General features: G+C 44.9%; 1 protein-coding gene across 1 annotated transcript in view; it reads left to right on the top strand.

The window, feature by feature from the left end:
* The window catches only part of TPR (translocated promoter region, nuclear basket protein), a 294162-nt gene that overhangs the window by 38675 nt on the left and 239583 nt on the right, over nucleotides 1-15904 (top strand). The window contains exons 6-7 of the mRNA XM_088453921.1: nucleotides 1187-1351; nucleotides 8562-8654. Coding sequence (XP_088310047.1) covers nucleotides 1187-1351; nucleotides 8562-8654 — 258 coding nt within the window. The remainder of the gene's footprint in view (nucleotides 1-1186; nucleotides 1352-8561; nucleotides 8655-15904) is intronic.

The following is a 15904-nucleotide window of genomic DNA, read 5'->3' as shown; positions in this document are numbered from 1 at the left end:
TCCATCAGGTCGGTGGGAACTAAACTAATTTAGGTAGCTCAATGTGATGCCTCTACGGAGCAGCTAAGCTTTGGAAGGCAGCCATGTGGTCCTCTGCCCATAGGTTAGTCATTCTATTCATTTTGACACCTTAATTTCTGCAAACGTGGCTTTTGGGCGAAGGGTTCTCAGCGCAGTTCAGGAGGATTTCCTTAGGTGAATCGCTTTGGGACATCCCACTGTCTGAAGCCAGTGTCCCATATGCAGTGGTGATGAAAAGGAGCTTTATGCTCTTACCTGACTAAATCCTTTTGGTCAAAACCCATAGGGGACACATGGCGGCCACCCTGATGCAGCTGGCTTGCAGGGTTTTGCTTGGCTTCCAGTTCCCCTACTGTATATTATGGGTGTTTGGACCTGTGTGTCTGTCTTCCGTCTCGCTCCGGCCTTGGGCTTGCTAACTTACCCCACCCCCAGCAGACAGGTTATAGGGAAAAGGAGCCTGGGCTGCAGGAAGAAAGTTACCAGTTTGCCCGGTCTCCTTCTCACAGCCTATACCCCACTGTCTGAAGCTTGTGCCCCTTCTGGATTGCGAAGAAAAGGATTTAACCAGGTAAGAAAATCTCCTTATGTAATTGTGACAACAGTAAAACCTTATGCATCTATTTGAAATTGACAACACCATATACTGTTACACATTTGTGGTTTGTGTACTGCTCAGCAATTAAAGTGGCTTTAAACTGTATTCTACATGGTATACAATCGGGAAACCGGCTGCCTTAATACCGACAGCCTGCTACCCGACCCTCATATCCCGGCGAGGGTGAAATGCCGGGCGTCTATATCTAGACGCCTGACATTTCCCCGACACCGGGAGTCAGGTGCCTGGCATCCCGATTGAAGGGATGCCGGGCGCCGCCAGCGGACAGCCACGGGGGGGGAGGGGGGGGGACTTAGGGTTAGGCACCCCCCAGGGAGGGTTAGGGTTAGGCAGTGGGGAAGGGGGGTTAGGGATAGGCACCCCTAAGGAGGGTTAGGGGGTTAGGTTAGTTTATTCTTACCTTGGCAACTAACGGGATTTCCAGTGATGTCGGGCTTCCGCTGCCGGGAACTCTGCTTTTGTCGGCCAGGCGCTGCCGGGAATCGAACCGGCTTTTTTTTTTCTCTTTTTTTATTTTAATATATACTTTCTTTTTCTACTCCAAAGTATCGTGAAAAGAGATTGGAACAGGAGAAAGAACTACTGCAAACACAAAACAACTGGCTGAATACTGAACTGAGAGCTAAAACCGACGAACTATTGTCTGTTCAGAGAGAGAAAGGAAACAACATTTTGGAGTTAAAAGGAGCTCTAGAAAACAAAAAAGATGAGGTGATTGTACATAACTTCTATGCTAGATTTGCCTTTTGATTTTTCATGCAAAATGTGTTAGTTATAAAGTCACTTTATATAACAATCGTGTGAAGTATCTTTGTAGCTATTTGTACAAATTCTGCAGTTCAGTATTTTGACAAGGTTTTTTTTTTTTTTTTTTTTTTTAAGTTTTCACAGGGTACAAATACTTTTTTCATTTGTGGATGCCTTACATCTGGGTTATGTATAGTGATGGGTGGAGATGGACACTAGCCAATTGAAAGCTCTCTCCCTTTTGGAGTAAGGCACTAGCTAGATAGGTCCTAGCTTAGTTAGGTTTTATTTCGTTATTTTAAAGATTTGGGTGCTTAGTTCTGGAGACATTCGACAAGTACTAACAGTGGGAGTTGGATAGATCAGAAGGTTTGTGTGAACCTATATCCCACTCTAAAGATGGCCCCTGAGAGTCACCAAACTACCATGTCCCTGGGTCTCTCTCCAGGCCAGACACACATCTGAGGGAGCTGCAGGCAAAAAGATGAGATTTTTTTACGAAGAATAATCTTGTTTCCAATATACTGCTTCCCGGCTTTGAGACTTTTTTAATGTGGTGTTTTTTTTTTTTTCTTCATCTATTGGGCACGCGCAGCAGCAGTACAAGCCGGCGTGTGGGAAAGGAAACCTTGTATCCTATACTCCACTGACTTGCAGGGACGGCAGCCGTCCTTCTCAGTGCATATTCTTGGCTGTAACACTGCGACAGTGCTGTGCCCATGCCGTCTAAAGGGCCCACCAGTTTCCTTGTTAAATTACATTTTACACCTAGCAAAAGTCAGTTTTTCTGCCGTCCGGTCAAAACCGATAGGTGTGAAAACCCTAAGGGAACAAGTGGCCGGAGGCAATAGGGCGCCACTGCAAGTGCGGCGGGTGACAATAGTAATAATGTGTGACCACCGTGTGGCGCTAAACTAAGCCACTCAATACGAAAAATGAATAGGCTACTTTCCTATCCTGTTCTCTCTTGGGACAATGTATCAGGGAGTTCCCAATATGTAAAAAGATAGATGAGCACAATAGTGTAATATTGAAAAGATCAGGTGAATTTATTAAAACACACAAACATATAAATCAATCTTAAAAAGGCTAAATAAAGCCAAACAAATGCCTATTGGGCATGGTATAATAATGTCTTTAAAAAGAGGGCCCATGAGCCCTGCGTACAAGATCCAAGATGTATAACTGCGTTGTGGGTGCAATGCTGACCGTCCGGACCAAGTTAAGCAGTGACTAACCAATTATAACTGGTACTGGGGGTCCAGGGTCCTTCTCCTCAGTAAATTGACTCTGCTATCCTTAACGCGTTTCAAGCCCTCCTGGCTCTTCTTCAGAAGGATGCAGAGTCTCTGTCCATACTGCTTTTATACCCCTGATAATGTCTAAATATCAACTCTGGGTTAAAGTATAGCTGAAATGGTGTTATGAGTTCTAATTGTCGCCCTCATCGCACCCGAGTGACGAGTCTCTGCCTCCTTGGCCAGAAGTCTCACATCGATCACACGGCCACTTTCAAATACCAGTACACCGCCTGGCCAATGAGCCATTTGAATGGGTGACTGCAGTGAGTAGATGCCGCAGCGGTGATGTCATCGGGCCACGGATGCCGGAGCCTATGAATACAGGTATCCTCATGCAGGACCCAGTGGCTGGCCACGCCTCCACTTGCCATGGTATTTATTTTGATTAAATGCAAGCTGCTGCAAAGCCACATCAGCTGAAGTCTATGTAGAACTTTCAGCAGGCATCGGGAGATGGAAGCTGACAAGCTAAGCAGAAAACTGGGATTATTACTATTCTGTATTTAAACTGGTGGTCTGGATTTATAGATCTATAAGCATACTTACTGCACTGTTTTTCTCTGATGGGCAGTAATATAAAGGGGTTTGTTTGACTTTGCCAATAAACCAAAGGTAAAATAAACAGAGAATTTGGTCTTTAAGGGCCAGTGTTTTTATTTTTTCTATGGGAATTTAGGTAACTATCTGTTCGGAGTAGACTTGTCTTTGTTTCTCAGTATGGCTAAGCGAGACACTGGTTCTAAAAAAACAAGTCACTGTTTATACAATGGGAGAAACCATTGCGGACCCAGTCTGAACAGTTGGTGATGCCTGATTTGTGCTAGATCTATGGCGGACGCCATAGGTAAATCACGTCACTTTCAGGAAAATTATGATACCCTGTGCTCAAGCTCCTCCTTTGCCTAATCCCTCAGTAGAGCTCAAATGGGCCCAAGATATGGGACGATGTTTCGCTCAGGTGGTGAAGTCTTAATAAAATGGCACCGTCTGCAGGGGCCACAGATGTTAAAAGTTTCATATTCCTTTGTACATTTTCCTGGAGAAGAGGCTTCAGCCACCTTTTTAGGAAGAAGGGAAATTGGATTATGACTGGGAGGGTGACTTCCAGTCAGATTCAGGAGTTTCTGTGTTGATAGATGCTGTCAAGGAAACTGTGCAGTTACAGGAGGCAGTCATGCCAGAGACTAGTGCAGTTTTTCTTTTAAACGTAAGAAGAAACCTGGTTAGGTTTTTCTCATTTGAGGAAATGTTAAAAGAAGCTTGGTTAAAACCTGATTTAAAAATGTTGTATTCCTTTTTAGGAAATTCCACCTATGATTGATGCTCCTATTGCTAGGTTAGTCAGGAATACAGTTATTCCCGTTACTGTCTGTAACTCTTAAAGATCCTATGGATAGAAAGAATAAGGCTGTTCTAAAATCTTTAGTCACCTTGTCAGGAGTAGCGCTGCGCCCAATTCTGGCCAGTGCCTGCGTGATGAGGGCTTTCGGTCCCCGTATAAATCATGATTACTGGTTTTCAAACGCAGGATGAATCTGAAGCTAGCTCCATACCTGATCAGATTTTGGAAGCTCTAACCTATATAGGTGATGCTTTATTAGATACTATTTAGGTACAGTCTCATATTTGAGCCTTAGCTGTATCTGCCATGGCTTAAAACATGGAAGGCAGAAATAGAATAAAAACATGCTTTAGAGGGATTGCCTTTTGAAGGAAGTTCTTTGTTTGTTTGGTCCAGAGTTAACTAAAATTATATCTCCGGTAACTGGAGGAAAAAGTCCTTACCTTCCTGTAACTACACCTAAAACAAACTCCTAGGTTTCGTTCACTTCAGAATGAAGGCAGAGGAAGCCTTCAGGCTTATCGAGGTGCGCATAGGTGGCCCTGACGAGCGACTTTTAGAGGACGGGGTGGCCCCAGCTCCAGTTGGTCTGCTGCTAAGCCAGCAGGTAGATCCATGGGACTGGGAACCATCCTCTGGTGGGAGGTAGCTTACTCAAGCTCCAGGAAATTTGGATTCTTTCCAATCTGGATTTTTAAGTAAGTCGTATAGTCACCAGGGCTTACATTTTGGATTTGGAGGGTCCTGTTCCAAAAAGATCCTTTTCCACTCCTCTCCCTGTGGATGGTGGCAGAAAAGCAGCTCTCATGCAGGCAATTTCTGCGCTTTCTGACTCCGGAGTAGTAGTTCCAGTACTACAGGAAGGCCTCGGGATCTACTCCAATATTTTCTTAGTAGACAAACCAGACTGGTCATTCTGACCCATTTTCAACCTCAGGGGGATAAATGCTTATCTTCACTTTGAGAAATTCAAGATGGAATCAATAAGGTCAGTCATTTGTTCTATGGAGGAAGATGATTTTCAGGCATCCTTGATATCAATGGAAGCCAATCTCCATATTCCTACTGTATATGGAAAGGTCATCAACATAGTCTCCAGTTTGCAGTTGGGCATCGGCATTTTCAGTTTCGGGCCCTGCCATTCGGTTTGGCCACCGTCCCCAGAGTATTTACAAAGGTTATGGCACACATGATATCCCTACTCAGGTCCCTCAATAGCTCTATTGCGACAACATCTTCAGATTACAATAGGCATGCTCCAGAGATTCGGCTGGGTCAATCAACTTTAATTCCATCTCAGAGGATGGTATTTTTGGGTCTTCTCCGACACTCTGTATCGGAGTGTTCCTGCCGCAGGTAAAGATTAAAGATCTGCAATCCGAAATAAGGACCATTTTGCAGATTTCTCATCTCTGTTCTAAGGGCTATGCAGATAATGGGGAAAATTGTAGCTTCAGTCAAAGCTCTTCCTTTTTGCCAGATTTCACGCCCGACATCTACAGAACCAATTTCTTTATCGATGGGTAGAACCAGACCCTCTATTAAACGGATGTTCAGATTATCACTGCAGACCCGGCGGTCTCTGGTGGTGGCTGCTAGATGCAAATCTGAACAAGGGTTGCCAATTGTCAGAAAGACAGGACCATTGTCATGATGGATGCCAGCCTAACAGGCTGGTGGTCGGTGGTTCTGGACAGACACTTACAGGGTCCCTGGTCTATACAGGAGACTGCTCTTCCTATCAATATACTGGAACTAAGGGCAACTCGATATACATTGATTCAGGCTCAATGCTATCTAATGAGTTTTCCACTATGACTCCAATCAGACAGTGCCACAGTAGTTGCTTACATAAACAAGCAGGGTGGCACACGGAGCTGGCTAAGAATGAGGGTGGTTTCTCGCATCCTTCATTGGGCAGAAAATTGGGTTCCGGCTGTTTCAGCAGTTTACATTCCAGGGGTGGACAACTGGGAGGCGGACTTCTTAAGTTGCCACAATGTGCACCCAGGGGAATGGGAATTGCACCAAGAGGTGTTTGGAGAAATAGATAGCAGATGGGAATCTCTAGACATTGATCTTATGGCCTCTCATCTCAACAAGAAGCTTCCAAGGTATGTATCTCTGTCCCGGGATCCTCGGTCATCTCTGGTGGATGTTATGACTGCACCTTGGGTGTTCCAGCTGGGTTACATCTTTCCTCCTCCGGTAATGTTACCAAGGGTATTTCAGTGGATTCGACAGGTGGCACGGCCAGTCATTCTGGTGACTCCAGACTGGCTGCGCCATCGTTGGCACACAATTCTTCGGACCATGTTGGCAGATGTTCCGTATAGTCTACTCCTGCGTGCAGATCTGTTGCTTCAGGATCCATGCCGTAACCCCAATTTGTATTGCTTTGCTTTGACTGCATGGTTCTTGAATCCAAAATTCTGAGGGCCAAGGGGTTTTTAGAGTCTATGGTTAAAACAATGATGACAGGCTCATAAACCAGTTATTTCCCAGATTTATCATCGGAAATTGAAGATATATAGATTTCTTGGTGTGAACAACACAAGTTCAAACCGGAAAGGTTCTGAGTGTCTCATCTCTTGTCTTTTCTGCAAGAGGGGTTGGTCAAGGGTCTGAGATTGTCCTCTCCTAAGGGAAAAATGTTGGCCTTATTGATCCTGTTTGAAAGGAAACTGGCCACCATTTCAAAAGTTCAGACTTTCCTGCAGAGGATTCTTCACATACAGCCTCCTTATGTCCCACCGGTTCCTCCTTGGGACTTAAATTTTAGTTTTTGAAGTACTCCAATAGGCACCATTATAGCCTTTGGAGTCTGTAGAATTGCGATATCTCACTCTGGTTGTTGTTTTTCCTTTTGGCCATTGCCTCGGCCAGAAGGGTTTCTGAATTAGCGGCTCTTTCCTTCGTTTATTAATACATTTTTCTTGAGGATATGGTAGTGTTACGCACTAAACCTTCCTTTCTGCCAAAGTTATCGGCTTTCCAAATTAACCGAGATATTGGACCTCATTCAGAGTCGGTCGAAGAGGTCGTACGTGGAAAAGGGGCCGGGTATGCAAATGATTCCCTCGCAAGTTGCGTCCCTAAGTTCGGATCGGTAGCTGGCCGACCAAGGGGAGGAAGCGGTCGGAATTCAAAAAAATACGCCCCCTTCTCGTATGCATTGCATATCATCTCTGGGCATATAAGGATTAATCGAGACCATCGAGAACCATCGAAACTGGTCGTAGAGCTTAAGGTTGACCATACCCTCTCTTAAGCTCTACGATCATGTCAGTGTAAAAACCTCCCATGTCACGTGTGCCATGACGTTAGTTTGTTAATTATGCACTCCCATAAAACGCATAATTAGGCACGCCTGCGTTCGGATCTCCACTCCCCCGTTTTCAAGCACCTTCCCCTGTTACCACCCACAAACGCCTCATTCTGTCACTCAAACTACTGACCTTGCTGTGTTCAAGGAGAGAGAAATTTCTGATCGTAGCGGCTAGTTTGCGCACGCGCATTGCAAACTGTACGTGTGCGCAGTATAGCGAACATCGGTGGCGTACGACCGTGCGGCCTCCTCGACCAACTCTGAATGAGGTCCATTGTCCTTCCAGCTTTTTGCCAGGTTTCAGTAACTAGTGAAGCTTCTTCCTTAGCACTGTTGGGTGTTACGCATGTACTTGGACTGTACTGCGTCTGAGGAGTGCGGATTCCCTGTTGGTGTTGATTGATGCACGAAAAAGAGGCTGGCCTGCCTCAAAAGGGTCCATTGCTAGATGGGTCATTTCTGCCTTTCAGGCAGGCATATTTGTCCTCGAATGTGACTGTTCTGGCCTCATTTCGGGCCCACTCGACGCATGCTGTCGGAGCCTCTTGGGTTGTACGGCATGGTGCCCCAGTTGAGCAGCTCTGCAAAGCAGCTACCTGGTCATCCGTAGACATTTTCACAAAATTTTACCACTTTCATACATTCGTCACAAGGGATGCCAGTATTGTGCGCAAATTTCTTAGAACAATCGATACCAACGAGCTCTCCACCCCCTTCATTGGCTTGCTTTGGTCTATCTCCCAGATGTAAGGCATCACCCAGATGGATGGAAATGGAAATACGATTTTTACTTACTGTAAAATCTCTCTTCTTTGGAGTCCATCTAGGAGATGCAAAGTTCCCTTCCTTGTTTCGTTTTCATATTGGACACCTGTTGGTCTCTGGTTTCTCAGTTCTTTCCGTGGCTCTCTTCCGGCTTTGTTAAAAATTAGACTGAGCTTATGGTGGAAAGGGAGGGGTTATTTAGGGAGTAGGAGACTGTTTTCAATTAGCTAGTGTCTGACTCCACCCACCACTATACATACGTAAGGTATGCCCCAGATGGACCAAGGAAGAGATTTTATGGTATGTAAAAAATCTTATTTATTTTTTTATACTTTTCGAAATGTCTGTCTGTATTCTAAGGCTTTTTGCTTCTGAAACTTTACATTTCTATCTATGTGGGGTTGGTAAAGCTGCTTAATTGTTTGTTTTTCTTGCTAGGTTATCAGACTAGAAGAACAAATCCGGTGTTTGAAATCATGTAATGAGAATATGCAGAAGCAGGCTGAGGACCTAATGAATAAGTTAAAAGAGGCAAGTAAAGTGTCAAAATTACAGAAATCCCACTAACATGATTAGCCACACTAAATCACATGACTGCACATTATTTCCCAATGGCTGCCCTCCTACCAGCGTGACCGCACGCCTAGACTAAGTTTTCACTGTGACCAAAACCTAATTACAAAGCACAGCAGTATCAATCCACAAGTGTAAACAATATCCTCACTCAGACTACTCAAAAAAAAAAAAGCAGCACATCACTGCCTTTCTCTGACAGAGAAACAAATATCTGACAGGAAATAATCACAAAATTGCAAAACCACATACTTCAAAGGACCTGATGTTAATCCTCACCACAGAAGACTAGTAGAATGTATTCAAAGAACTTGAACAGGACCATTTTATAAAATGGCTATTCCACTCTTGGGTGTGCTGTCTCGCTCTGATTTATGCACGCCTTGGGTGGTTGAATGCATCAAGGTATTTGCATATTTCTATCTATATCAGTTTCAAGTCTTGTGGTCAGAGAAATAACTCCTGCAGTTATGTCTTAAATGAGTTTCTGAAAATCTTGCATATCTGTAATTTTATATTAGGATATATATCTGATAACTACACCTAAAATACAAATAGCATAAGCATTTTTGATGTTCTACAAGTAGCTTAAGGGCCTTTGACATGAACGTTGCTTACATAGCTGCTCTTTTTCATTTTTAATGCATAACTGGAAAACAATTAAACCTCACAGAGATGAGAATTGGGAGCACCGCTGTCTCTGTACCTAGCCTTTCTATGAATTGAAGTTTCCACAATTCTGATGAGATTTTTCAAGTGGGTACACATTTACATTGTAATCTGTCTGGTTTGTACAGTGCTCTGTAGCAGGTGTGTGCGGAGGGGTGGGGCTTGTGAGGCTGGTTCTCCCCCTTCCTGCTGTGGTGCGGTCTGGATTTACAAGTAGACACCACCTCTACTGACTCCAATCCTGTGCGGACTGTCGCTGCTGGGTCTGCTACAAGCTTAATAGGAACAGCTTCATCTCCTCTTCTTTGCTGCTCCTGGGGGGCCCTCTTCAAGAAGGCCAAGCTACATCTTGTGGTGTGAACTGCACAAGGTTCATACTTCCAGGTTTTGCCTTTCCTGTTTCTCCCTGCAGGGAAGTTTAGAGGCCGGCTTACGTCTGCGTTCCTTAAAAGTGCAGAATTCAACTGTCTGTTTATTTCCAACTGCATCTTCCAGTGGTTCGGACCTTTTTGCTGGGTGTCTTGTGGATTTAACCTCCATTTTGTCTGCCGGTGGCCTCCGTGGGATTTTAATCTGGTCCTTTGCTCTCAAGCAGGCTCCCTTCGATTGGATTCGGTGGACCTTAAGTTCATAACTTGGAAACTGGTTTTCATGATGGCCATTGCCTGGTGCGTTTGAGTTGGTGCTTTGTCTTGCAGGCTTCCTTTTCTTATATTCCATGGCTATTTGGCAGTGCTCCGTACAGTCCCTATGTTCCAACCGAAGGTTATGGCTTTCCACGTGTACCAGAACATCCCACTTTCCTGTGTTTCCTTCAACGATGTCTTCCTGGGTCAAGGATAATATTGCTCTATTGAATGTTTTCCGGGCACTGAGTATTTACGCGGACCGGACTTCCTCAGTGTGCCGCACATTATTTGCTTGTCCTTAATGACCCTCAAAAAGGTGGGTGACCAGCTACAAAGCAGACCATTTCTCATTGGATTAAAAAGGAAACATGGGTATAGGGGGTGCAGATGGGGGCACTTCAGAGGTGAGTAGATCTATAAACACAGATATGACAACAAGAAGAGTGCAATAGATACCTATGAGCAGCCTCTAGGAAAACCAGATAGTCTCTTGGTTGGTACGTGCACAAAAAAAACATAATCTAGTGGCACTATAAATCTACACCTGTTGAAATTTTAAATAAAAAAAAAATGTAAACAGATTTTGTCAAACTAAAAAAAGCCGTGTAGATGTTTAATAAAATTAAAAAAAAACATTAATGTTTAATGATAATCACCTAAAATGTTAAATATACACACATCATAGACAACAATACAAGAAAAATGTTTGCACAGCTGGAATTACTTCCAAACATTTATCAGTGTTCTGCAACTTCCTCTGTTACAGGTGGGTGGTGGGTTTTTTTCTCTACTTCACATTTACTAGTTACTTGTGAAGGCTGTTGCATTACATTGCATTGTTACCTTTTTATAATTGATCTGTCAAAAAGTAAAGTGAAACATTATTTACATAAAACCAGCTCAGGGGCCTCAACCTCCTGTTTGGTGGGCGTGTCCCCTTAGGACTTTATAATAGCACACAAACCATCCTGCATAAAGAACCACCTCACCAGTCAGTCTACCACCCCCTATACAGGAGCCATCTTGGGTGTTGTCCTTGTCTCAGGTGATGACTCAGCTAGTGGAGTTTCGCTACTTCCACGCTGCCTCCTTTTAATTGGATATCCATAGCAATTTCAGCATGCTATGTCCGCCCCCTTCCCATTATACATCCTCCTTGGATGGATGTTTATGCCCACTGAAGTCTGAGTATGGCTCAGTTTGCTGTGGCGAACAGACCGGTAGGCACTAAGGCGCCTAAGCGGATGTTATGTTTTTATCAATCTGCTCAGAATGTAGATTCAGACGCATCATCGGTGGAAACATGATGCGCCAGATTCTTCTCCAGTGTCTGTCAGGAGAGGAGGACCATCCTTTTATAGTAGATGTCCCTCCTTTTGGTGAGGGCGGTCAAATCAATCCTAAACATACAGGATAATGAGCCAGCTCCTAGACAGAAAGGTCCAGTGTTTAAACACCAGAAGGTGGTAAGAGCTGAGTTTCCTAAATCTGAGCAGCTCACTAAACTTATGGAAGAGGCATGGAGCAACCTGGATAAACAGTGGGAAATCCCTCCCTACTGTGGATGCTCACCTGACACTTTTTAGTCAGGAGTGCTCCCTTACCGATTCCGTCAGCATCTTCTCTTAAAGATCCTACAGATTGAAAATACTGCTTTTAAGACCAGTTTAAATTCTTCTATGACTGGAGCTGTTACTCGACCAGCTATAGCTGGGGCTCTGGTATCCATGACTGTTGAAGAATGGACGGGGGCATTGGAAGACACTCTATAGAACGGTACTAGAGAACAGCTGACTTATATCTCCCATATATGGGAATCTGCCTCCAATTTGGGCTCCTAGCTTCTAAAGCATTGACAGCCTCTGTTGTGGCTCGTAGTGCCCTTTTGGTTAGGGTCCTGGAAAGCAGACATGGGGTCAAAGAAGGATCTGGAGCCCTTTTATCTTTTTTTGGAAATATACTTTATGGAGCAGAATTAGATAAGATAGTGGCTACTCTGGCAGCTTCTAAATCTGCAGGTCTGCCATCAACAGTTACATTAAAGTCTAGGCAGTCTTCTTTTCGGTCCTTTCGTCCTCTGACGAGTAAAAGAACAGTCTTCCTCCAGACAGTCTAGTTATTGCAGGGCAGCCAAGCAGCAAACTAAGAGGTCCTGGCCTGCAAGATATCCAGCTTCTAAGCTGGATGACAAACCCTCTGCCTAATGGAGTTGACATCTTCAAATTGCCTTCAATGGGACTTCAACCCGATTTCCCCTCCTCTCAAGGGTCCTCAGGAAATTCAAGCATGAAGGCAGAACAGTGATACTAGTAGCTCCTGCTTGGCCCAGACGCCATTGGTTTACCGACATACGGAATCTATCCATAGACATTACGTTTCCTCTTCCTCTATGGCTGGATTTGTTAGCGCAGGGTCCCTGCCTACATCCGGACTTACCCCGTCTGTCTTTGACGGTGTGGCTTTTGAGCCTTCCATCTTGAGAGCTAAAGGTTTCTCCAGCTCTGTGTTTTAAAGAATGCTTATGGCATGAAAACTTTCCTCTGCCCGCATCTATTACATAGTTTGGCATTCTTTAGGTCAATGGTGTTCCCACAGAAAGTATGACCCTAAGGATTTTAAGTGTTTCCTGGGTACTTGCTTTTCTTCAGGCTGCGTTAGACATTGGCCTCCGCCTGGCCACCCTGAGAGTACAGGTTTCTGCGTTGTTAGTTTGGTTGCGGGGAAGGATTGCTTATTTGCCGGATGTTTAACTTTTTTTTTACAGGGTGTTCTCAGCGTTCAGCCACCCTTTGTGGTTCCAGCTTTTCAGTCTTCAGACCTTTTCTGTAGGTGAAGCCTCCCTGGATGTGGTTCGTGCTCTCCGTATCTATGTGGATCGTACAGACTTTTAGAAAATTAGACGCTCTTTTTGTGTTTTATGGCTTTCAGAAATGAGGATGGCCAGCTAACAATGTCTCTCAGGCTTACAGGCAGGCTGATCTCCCTGTTCCAAACACTGTGACAGCACATTCTACCCGGTCTGAGGTTCCTCCTACTGTAGATGCTAATGTATTGCTTTTTGTTAACAATACTACATTGCCCATTCCATGGGCATCCTCTCTTAAGGACGCTACAGACAAAGATTGAAGCATGTCTTAAAACAAAATTTCTTCAGGCTCCATAGGGTCCACAGGATCTACCTTGGGGGTATGTAGTTGGAGTGATCCATTGCGCTAAACAGCTTACAGCTTTGAAGCTTCCAGCATGCACAGGTCCTCCTCCCTATATTCCCCTCCGCCAGCCACAGGCATTGTTTTTCTCTTTGGTGCGCAGCAAGTATCCAGACGCACCGTTTTAACAGCGGGACTGCCTAGGCAGTCCCAGGCTTTTTTCTTTTTTGATTTACCTTTTAGTTTTTTCAACTTCTGAGTTGGCAGTATTAGGCGCCGAATACAATGTATATACTGCGATGACTCCTACCGATGCCGGAAAGCCAGTACCACTATATGCCCTGGGGATTTCAGTGAATTTCAGCATGGCTTAGTTAGCGGCATCGCTGGGGTCCGGACTGCGATCGAATTCACTGAAATGGCAGGTAAGATTTCTCGTGTGGGGAAATCATGCAGGAGACTCGGAGGGAGCTGTGGGTGAAGGTCCCATTTTATCGTGTCCTCACTAAGGTGGACGGGGCCATATAGTCTGTCGCCGGAGACGGATAGTAGACGCACTAGGAGCATCTACTACTGTGAGGCCAACGTACCAGTGCCGTCAAAATCGCAGCTATGGGGAGATGGGTGCTCCCCCGGCCGCTACTCCCTCAACCCAGACGCAACATCTAGTTGCGGATTCCCGTGTCTGGTTTGCTACTTCTGACCACTTCGTATGTGAGACACTCAGTCCACCTTGGGTGCGCTGCTGAAAGCTGTTGGTCTCAGGTTAGGTTTGTCTCCCTGTATACTTCTCCTTTGGGTCAGGTATATAGCACTCTATATCCTACCAATACCCCTGATGGGCTGGCCAGTTGATTCAGTCCATTTGCATTAGCATTTGAATATATTTATGCATTGTATGTGACTGTGATGCTAGCTGCTGTATTTATACTACCTTTTTGTTTTCAAAACTGTCTTATCTATCACTGTTTCTCTTCATCCCTCTGAAGGTGTGTAGGGTTTTCATTTAAAGTCACATTGCATTTATACTCTACCTTATACTCCTTACACATTGTTATGTCTAAAGGTAAAGGAGAGAAGGATGAGCCTCCTTCGCTAAAATCATGCAACTCCTGTTTTGCAGGCCTGTCTAAACAGGATTTTGTGCAAGGTGGGTTATGTAGTGCCTGTTGTAAACAGCCACCATTTCTATTTTATACACCTGCACCAGCACATGAACCACCCTGGGTGGCCTCTTGGTCTCAGGTTTTGTCGCATTTGGTGGACAGGGCTGCAGCATCGCGTGCTCCTGCCACGATACTGCCTCCTGCTATGGGATACCCACAGCATTTGCATCCTTTAATGTGTATCCTCCATGAATCCCTATTGGTTTGATTCTTCTGCTCACTCTAGTCAGAGTATGCTGCCGTCTATAGCCCCACAGCAAGCGGTGCAGGCGAACAGACCAGGAGCAGTAAAGCAGGGGCATAAGAGAGGTTCTCTTCAGACATTGCCTCAGGAGTCTGACTCGACCTCCTCATTGCACTCTGATACTCAGAGTTCGGGGTCTTGCTCAGTGGAAGAAGACAATCAATCCTATGGATGTCAACTCTGGTGAGAGCGGTTAGATCTGTCCTCCGTATAGAAGTAGAGGAGTTTCCGCCGAAATTTAAGACTCTAGTCTTTAGGCATCAGAAGGTGGCTAAAGATTATTTTCCTTAGTCTGAACAACTGATGAATCTCCTGTCTGAAGCATGGTGTATTCCAAGTAAGCATTTTCATGTTAATAGGAATTTAACCCCTCGATACCCATTTGCACTTGGTGAGTGTAACAAATGGGAAGTTCCCACATCACTAGATGCTCATGTAACTAGATTGATCAAGAGCGCTACATTACCCATTCCTGCAGCATCCTCATTAAAAGAGGTTACAGATAGAAAACTTGATAACTATTTAAAATCAGTGTTTTCATTATCTGGCGCTATTACCAGACCAGCTATGGCTGTAGCCTGGGTAGCAAAAGCTATGGAAGAATGGACGAATGCTCTGGAAGATGGCATGCCAAATGCTACCACAGAACAGCTGTCTCATCTCAGGCAGATGCAAGAAGCAGCTATGTATATGGGGGAAGCGGTCATTGATGCAGGTATATTGGCTTCTAGGGTATCAGAAACTTCGGTTGTTGCTCAAAGAACCCTTTGGCTAAGGACCTGGAAGGCGGATACAGGGTCCAAGAAGGCCCTGGAGTCTTTGCCTTTTGTTGGGAAGGTACTGTTTGGACCAGAGCTGGATGACAGTATCTTCTCTGGTGATATCTAAATCTGTGGGGTTGCCATCTACGACTATCCCTAAGTATAGGCAGTCATCAGCTCGGTCCTTTCACCCACAGGGTAGGGCAAATGGACAGTCTTCCTCTTGACAAGATAATTCTCACAAGAAACCACAGACCAGGAAATCCTGGTCAACCACACATCCCGCTTGCAAATCGAACAATTAGCCCACTGCCTGATGGGGCGGGCCTCCCCCTGGAAGTTCTCAGGGTTGGAGGCCGACTTCTACAGTTTTCTCATGTCGGGCATCAGAAGACTATGAATGTCTGGGTTTGAGAGGTGATCTCATGGTTTTACCCCATCATGTTCCTGAGGCATCCTCAGAGGTTTGTTGGTACAACCCTTTCAGTAGACCCGGTCAGGTATTTGGCCTTCCGGGAAGCTGTTGGGGCCCTCCTGAGGTCCGAAGTCATAATTCCCATTCCTGTGGCACAACAGGGAAGGGGTTATTA

This window comes from Taudactylus pleione, unplaced genomic scaffold (genome assembly GCF_031769625.1).
Source record: "Taudactylus pleione unplaced genomic scaffold, aTauple2 ptg000602l, whole genome shotgun sequence".
Lineage (NCBI taxonomy): Eukaryota > Metazoa > Chordata > Amphibia > Anura > Myobatrachidae > Taudactylus > Taudactylus pleione.
The sequence above is the reverse complement of the archived record's forward strand: the minus strand, read 5'-3'. Positions and strand labels throughout refer to the sequence as shown.